General features: G+C 45.5%; 1 protein-coding gene across 1 annotated transcript in view; it reads right to left on the reverse strand.

The window, feature by feature from the left end:
- abca3b (ATP-binding cassette, sub-family A (ABC1), member 3b) overlaps positions 1-5,102 on the reverse strand; it is a 95,680-nt gene extending 90,578 nt beyond the window's left edge. The window contains exons 1-2 of the mRNA XM_068003631.1: positions 5,025-5,102; positions 3,860-4,118 (exon numbers count right to left, since the gene is read on the reverse strand). Coding sequence (XP_067859732.1) covers positions 3,860-4,118; positions 5,025-5,078 — 313 coding nt within the window. The 5' untranslated portion in view covers positions 5,079-5,102. The remainder of the gene's footprint in view (positions 1-3,859; positions 4,119-5,024) is intronic.
- Positions 5,103-8,020: the final 2,918 nt, after the last annotated feature.

The raw sequence follows: 8,020 nt of genomic DNA on the forward strand, positions 1-8,020 counted from the left end.
GAACTAGATCCAGCAATGCCTCCTTCCTCATTGGACCAGAAAGAAATTAGTATTAGTAAAAAATATAGTACTAGAGAAATTAATGGGACTGAAAGTCAATAAATCTCAAGGACCTGATGATCTACATCCCAGGGTTTTGAAAGAGGTGGCTATAGAGATAGTGGATGCATTGGTTGTCATCGTCCAAAATTCTGTAGATTCTGGAATGGTTCCTGCAGATTGGAGGGTGGCAAATGTAACCCCACTATTTAAGAAAGGAGGGAGAGAGAAAACAGGGAACTACAGACCTGTTAACCTGATATCAGTAGTAGGGAAATTGCTAGAATCTATTATAAAGGATGTGATAACTGGATTCTAAGAAATAATAATAGGATTTGGCAGAGTCAACTTGGATTTATGAAAGGGAAATCATGTTTGACAAACCTATTAGAATTCTTTGAGGATGTAACTAGTAGAATAGATAAGGGGGAACCAGTGGATGTGGTGTATTTGGATTTTCAGAAGGCTTTCGAGAAGGTCCCACACAAGAGGTTAGTGAACAAAGTTAGAGCACATGGAATTGGGGGTAATGTACAGACATGGATTGAGAATTGGTTAACAGACAGGAAATGGAGAGTAGGAATAAATGGGTCTTTTTCAGGTTGGCAGACTGTGACTTGTCGGGTACTACAGGGATCAGTGCTTGGGCCCCAGCTATTCACAATATATATCAATGATTTGGATGAGGGGACTAAATGTAATATTTCCAAGTTTGCTGATGACACAAAACTAGGTGGGAATGTGAGTTGTGAGGAGGATGCAAAGAGGCTTCAAGGGGATACAGACAGGCTAAGTGAGTGGGCAAGAACATGGCAGGTGGAATATAATGTGGAAAAATGTGAAGTTATCCACTTTGGTAGGAGAAACAGAAATGCAGAGTATTTTTTAAATGGTGAGAGATTGGGAAATGTTGATGTTCAAAGGGACCTGGGTGTCCTTGTACACCAGTCACTGAAAGCTAACATACAGGTGGAGCAAGCAATTAGGAAGGCAAATGGTATGTTGGCCTTTATTACAAGAGGATTTGAGTACAGGAGTAAAGATGTCTTACTGCAGTTATACAGGGCCTTGGTGAGACCACACCTGGAGTATTGTGTACAATTTTGGTCTCTTTACCTAAGAAAGGATATACTTGCCATAGAGGGAGTGCCATGAAGGTTCACCAGACTGATTCCTGGGATGGCGGGATTGTCGTATGAGGAGAGATTGAGTAGACTAGACCTGGATTCTCTCGAGTTTAGAAGAATGAGAGGGGATCTCATTGAAACATACAAAATTCTTATAGGGCTCGACAGGGTAGATGGAGGGAGGATGTTTCCCCTGGCTGGGGAGTCGAGAACCAGGGGTCACAGTCTCAGGATAAGGGGTCGGCCATTTAGGACTGAGACGAGGAGAAATTTCTTCACTCAGAGGGTGGTGAATCTTTGGAATTCGTTATCCCAGAGGGCTGTGGAGGCTCAGTCATTGAGTATATTCAAAACAGAGATCAACAGATTTCTAGATATTAAAGGCATCAAGAGATATGGGGATAGTGCAAGAAAATGGCATTGAGGTAGAAGATCAGCCATGATCTTGTTGAATGACGGAGCAGGATCGAGGGGCCGGATGGCCTACTCCTGCTCCTGCTCCTATTTCTTATGATCTTATGTTCTTAAATATACTGATCAAGAAAGTTCTCCTGAACACATTTCAGGAATTCCTCCCCCTCTTTGCCCTTTACACTATTACTACCCCAGTCTATATTCGGATAGTTGAAGTCCCCCCATTATCACTACTCTATACTTCTTGCACCTCTCTGTAATTTCTCTGCAAATTTGCTCCTCTATCTCCTTCCCACTAGTTGGTGCCTATAGAATACACCCAGTAGTGTAATGGCACCTCTATTGTTTCTGAACTCGAACCAAATAGATTCTATCCTTGACCCCTCCAGGACATCCTCTCTCTCCAGCACTGCAATATTCTCCTTAATCAATACTGCCACCCCCCTCCTTTCTTTCCTTCCCCATCTTTCCTGAACACCTTGTGTTTAGGAATATTTAGTACCCAATCCTGCCCTTTTTTGAGTCAGGTCTCGGTTATCGCCACCACATTGTATTCCCATGTGGTTATTTGTACCTGCAGCTCACCGACCTTGTTTATCATTCTTCGTGCATTTACACAGATGCACTGTAAACCTACCTTAGACCTTCTCCTATTCTCTGTCTGATCCCATCTAATACTATACTATTTCTTACTCTCGTGCTAACTGTCTCTCCCAATCCTTTGTGCACTTTGTTTCTCCTTTCTAATGCTACATCCTGGTGCCCATCCCTCTGCCAAATTAGTTTAAACCCTCCCCCACAGCACGAGTGAACCTCCCGGCGAGGACATTGGTCCCAGCTCTGTTGAGGTGCAACCAGTCCATCTTGAACAGGTCCTTCCCGCCCCAAGAATCTGAAGCCCTCCCTCTTGCACCATGTCTCTGGCCACACATTAACCTGCTTTATCTTCCTATTTCTGTACTCACTAGCGCCAGGCACTGGGAGTAATCCAGAGATTACTATCTTTGAGGTCCTGCTTTTTAACTTCCTCCCTAACTCCTGAAACTCTTTCCCATATCGTTGGTTTCCACGTGGACCACGACTTCTGGCTGTTCCCCTTCCCCCCGCAGAATGTTCTGCCCCCTCTCTGTGATGTCCTTTACCCCGACACCAGGGAGGTAACGCACCGTGCGGGACTCACATCGGCGGTCACAGAAACGCCTGACTGTCCCCCTGACTATCGAATCCCCTTTAACTACTGCATTTCTGCACTTCACTGTGCCCCCCATGCAGTCCATTGCCCCATGGTGCCATGCTCAGGACTGTACTCCTTTGAGGTGTTGTCACCCTCACTGGTATTCAATGCTGAATACTGGTTTGAGAGTGGCACACACCCAGAAGATTCCCTCACTGCCTGCCTCGTCCTGCCCTTTCGGATGGCCGCCCACTTGCTATCCTGAACTCTCCGTGGCTGCGGGGTGAGCACCTCCTGGAACGGACCATTCAGGAAACCTTCAGCCTCCCTTACACTCTGCAGTGACTCCAGCCGCCCCTCGAGCTCAGAAACCCTCAGCTTGAGCAACTGGAGGCATTTCCTGCACATGTGGCCCTCCAGGACACAGGAGCGTCCTGAAGTTCCCACATGGTGCGGCAATTGCAGCTGCCCGTCCATTATATTTAGAAACCTTTTTTTTTCTAAATTTCCTTTAGATTTTTTTTTATTCGTTCATGGGATGTGGGCGTCGCTGGTGAGGCCGGCATTTATTGCCCATCCCTAATTGCCCTTGAGAAGGTGGTGGTGAGCCGCCTTCTTGAACTGCTGCAGTCCGTGTGGTGACGGTTCTCCCACAGTGCTGTTAGGGAGGGAGTTCCAGGGATACTCACTTATTATTAATTTACAGTTCACTTACTCCGATTCCGGGTCTCTCAGGGCACCTCCTCTCTGTTCACTATCCTTAACCCTCTCACCAAATTCTCAAGTTCCCACTCGGTTCACAATGCACTTTGTGCTTCAGCTCCAGTTTTCATGAACACCTTCTCTCCCTCCATTATCCCCCCAACCATAATCTGCAGCTGACCCAGTGCCGCTTCTATTAGGAGCGGCTGAGCACATTCACCAAACACGCCACTGATCTTGGACTATACAGAGGCACCATTCCCACATGCACTGGCAATCCGTGTCCTTCCTTCCCAACCATTGCATACAAGAGAATAAAAGCTGAATTGCATCACCGTACCGAGAAAGAAAAGCAAATTGCCCCCAGTAAAGAGACAGTGACGTAGAACGATTAGGCACTTACTTTTAACTATCCTCCGCAGAGTTGTCTCCACCAGCCTTGCGATCTTCTCCACTGCAGTCACATTGGAGGGAATGTAAACCAAATTCCATTTGGTTTTAGGGTATTGGGGAAAATATGGAATATCATAAATGTAAAAAGAGCGATATATAGTCGCATTCGGATAGTTCACAGAGCTAACTCGCTGTCTCAGAGTAATAAGAATGGCAGCAAATATAAGCGGCAGGCTTATTTCAACGATGGTAACCAACACCTGACGTTTCTGCATTGAAACAAAAGTGAGATTGATAAAAGGAACCATTACAGGTTTCTCTCAGCAGTGGATTATCAGCACAGACTTCTACACCAAACACAACACACCATGTGCAGTAATTCAGAAATTCAAGATTCCCCATCAGGCAAGGATCCAATCTCAGCTTTGCTGCCAGGTCCAGTGGGACCGGGTTGTCCCAAACTGATGTGGTGCCATTTCATGGCGCAGAGGGAAAAAGGACACGTCAGTTTATCCAGAGCCCAGCATCGGGTTCAGGGCAGGGCAGGCAGCTTGTGACAGCCAGAGCCCAGCATCGGGTTCAGGGCAGGGCAGGCAGCTTGTGACAGCCAGAGCCCAGCATCGGGTTCAGGGCAGGGCAGGCAGCTTGTGACAGCCAGAGCCCAGCATCGGGTTCAGGGCAGGGCAGGCAGCTTGTGACAGCCAGAGCCCAGCATCGGGTTCAGGGCAGGGCAGGCAGCTTGTGACAGCCAGAGCCCAGCATCGGGTTCAGGGCAGGGCAGGCAGCTTGTGACAGCCAGAGCCCAGCATCGGGTTCAGGGCAGGGCAGGGCAGGCAGCTTGTGACAGCCAGAGCCCAGCATCGGGTTCAGGGCAGGGCAGGGCAGGCAGCTTGTGACAGCCAGAGCCCAGCATCGGGTTCAGGGCAGGGCAGGGCAGGCAGCTTGTGACAGCCAGAGCCCAGATGGATTCAATTCAGGCAGCTCACATAGGAGCAGGGGGTACACATCATTAAAATGGAAATTTAAATGCACGCTCCTGCAAGTGCCGGACGATTGAGAGGTCTGAAGATTAACATCACAAATACAGAACGGTCCTGAAGACAGCACTGCTGCAGATGTTCACACATTTTCACACGGAGGCACCTTCCCACCATTAGTTGTAAGATTCCACTTACCTGCAACACATAGTTCTTCCAGAGGAGCAGGCCAAACTGCTGAAGCCTGCTCATCCTGTGCTCAGGAGAACCCCCAAACTGCTACAGGCCTCAGGTCCTAACGAGGGACACAATAGATTCAGTTAGTTCCAAGATGCAGCTTTCAAAACATTGCCACAGACTGCAGCAAATTGGAGGGTCTGACATGATAGCTATTACTGAGACATGGCTGCAGGATGGTCAGGATTGGGAACTAAATATACCGGGTTATAAGGTCTACAGGAGAGATCGGGAAAATGGAAGAGGGGGAGGAGTAGCCTTAGTGATTAGAGATTAAATCACTTCAATGATAAAGGAGGATATAACGAGAGGTAAGCAGCCAACAGAGACCTTCTGGGTTGAATTGAGAAATAGGAAAGGATCTAAGACTATAGTGGGAGTTGTGTATAGGACCCCTGGCAGCAGCTCTGAAGTGCTAGATTGTATAAATGCAGAGATTAGACAAGCGTGTAAGAAAGGCATAGTGATCTTAATGGGGGACTTTAACCTTCACATAGATTGGGAAAAGCAGACTAGCAACTGTCAGAAAGGTAGTGAATTTCTTGAGTGTGTCCGGGATAGTTTTCTACAGCAGTATGTCCTAGAGGCAATAAGGGGGCAAGTCATACTAGATTTAGTAATGAGTAATGAACCAGATTTAGTTAACAGCTTAACTGTGCGTGAACATCTATCCAATAGGAATATCGGAACATAGGAACAGGAGTAGGCCATTCAGCCCCTCGTGCCTGCTCCGCCATTTGATAAGATCATGGCTGATCTGTGATCTAACTCCATATGCCTGCCTTTGGCCCATATCCCTGAATACCTTTGGTTGCCAAAAAGCTATCTATCTCACATTTAAATTTAGCAATTGAGCTAGTATCAATTGCCGTTTGTGGAAGAGAGTTCCAAACTTCTACCACCCTTTGTGTGTAGAAATGTTTTCTAATCTTACTCCTGAAAGGTCTGGCTCTAATTTTTAGACTGTGCCCCCTACTCCTAGAATCCCCAACCAGTGGAAATAGTTTCTCTCTATCCACCCTATTTGTTCCCCTTAATATCTTATAAACTTCGATCAGATCACCCCTTAACCTTCTAAACTCAAGAGAATACAACCCCAATTTGTGTAATCTCTCCTCGTAACTTAACCCTTGAAGTCCGGGTATCATTCTAGTAAACCTACGCTGCACTCCCTCCAAGGCCAATATGTCCTTCCGAAGGTGCGGTGCCCAGAACTGCTCACAGTACTCCAGGTGCGGTCTAACCAGGGTTTTGTATAGCTGCAACATAACTTCTGCCCCCTTGTACTCTAGTCCTCTAGATATAAAGGCCAGCATTCCATTAGCCTTATTGATTATTTTCTGCACCTGTTCATGACACTTCAATGATCTATGTACCTGAACCCCTAAGTCCCTTTGGACATCCACTGTTTTTAACTCCAAAAGCGATCATAACATGATCAAGTTCAATGTAGTGTTTGAAAGGGAAAAAAGTGAATCAGCTGCTAAGATTCTAGACTTGCGTAAGGCCGACTTCACTGGGATGAAACAGAGATTGTCCACAGTAAACTGGGCAAATCTGTTAATGGGTAAAACGACTGATGATCAGTGGGAAATGTTTAAAGAAACATTTAACGTGATACAGAACCGGTTTATACCCCTGAGGGGCAAGAACTCTACTTTCCAAAAAAAACAGCCATGGACAACTAAAGAGGTAAGGGACAGTATAAGACATAAGGAAAGGGCATACAAAAAGGCAAAAAATAGCACAGATCCTGGCGAATGGGAAAGATACAAAGATCAAGAAAGGGTCACAAAACAGATAGAGCTAGAAAAAGAGAGTATGAAAAGAAACTTGCAAGGGATATCAAAACCAATACGAAGAACTTTTATAGTTATATTAGGAAAAAGAGGGTGGTCAGGAGCAGTGTTGGCCCCTTAAAAGCTGAAAGTGGGGATATTGTCATTGACAATGGGGAAATGGCGGACATGTTGAATAATTACTTTGCGTCAGTATTTACAGTCGAAAAAGAGGATAGCATGCCGGAAATCCCAAGAAAACTAATATTGAATCGGGGACAGGGACTCAATAAAACTAACATAAGTAAAGCAACAGTAATGAAGAAAATAATAGCACTGAAGAGTGACAAATCCCCAGGACCAGATGGTTTCCATCCCAGGGTTTTAAAGGAAGTAGGTGAGCACATTGCGGATGCCCTAACTATAATCTTTCAAAGTTCTCGAGATTCAGGAACTGTCCCTCTAGATTGGAAAATTGCACGTCACTCCGCTTTTTAAGAAAGGAGAGAGAGGGAAACCAGGGAATTATAGACCAGTTAGCCTAACATCTGTTGTGGGGAAAATGCTGGCGTCTATAATCAAAGATAGGGTGACTGAACACCTTGAGAATTTTCAGTTAATCAGAGAGAGCCAGCATAGGTTTGTGAAAGGTAGGTCATGCCTGACAAACCTGATTGAATTTTTTGAAGAGGTGACTAAAGTAGTGGACAGGGGAATGTCAATGGATGTTATTTATATGGATTTCCAGAAGGCATTTGATAAGGTCCCACATAAGAGACTGTTAGCTAAGATGGAAGCCCATGGAATCGAGGGAAAAGTACGGACTTGGTTAGGAAGTTGGCTGAGCGAAAGGCGACAGAGAGTAGGGATAATGGGTAGGTACTCACATTGGCAGGATGTGACTAGTGGAGTCCCGCAGGGGCCTCAATTATTCACAATATTTATTAACGACTTAGATGAAGGCATAGAAAGTCTCATATCTAAGTTTGCCGATGACACAAAGATTGGTGGCATTGTAAGCAGTGTAGATGAAAACATAAAATTACAAAGCGATATTGATAGATTAGGTGAATGGGCAAAACTGTGGCAAATGGAATTCAATGTAGACAAATGTGAGGTCATTCACTTTGGATCAAAAATGGATAGAACAGGGTACTTTCTAAATGGTAAAAAGTTAAA

This window comes from Heptranchias perlo, chromosome 22 (genome assembly GCF_035084215.1).
Source record: "Heptranchias perlo isolate sHepPer1 chromosome 22, sHepPer1.hap1, whole genome shotgun sequence".
Taxonomy (NCBI): Eukaryota; Metazoa; Chordata; class Chondrichthyes; order Hexanchiformes; family Hexanchidae; genus Heptranchias; species Heptranchias perlo.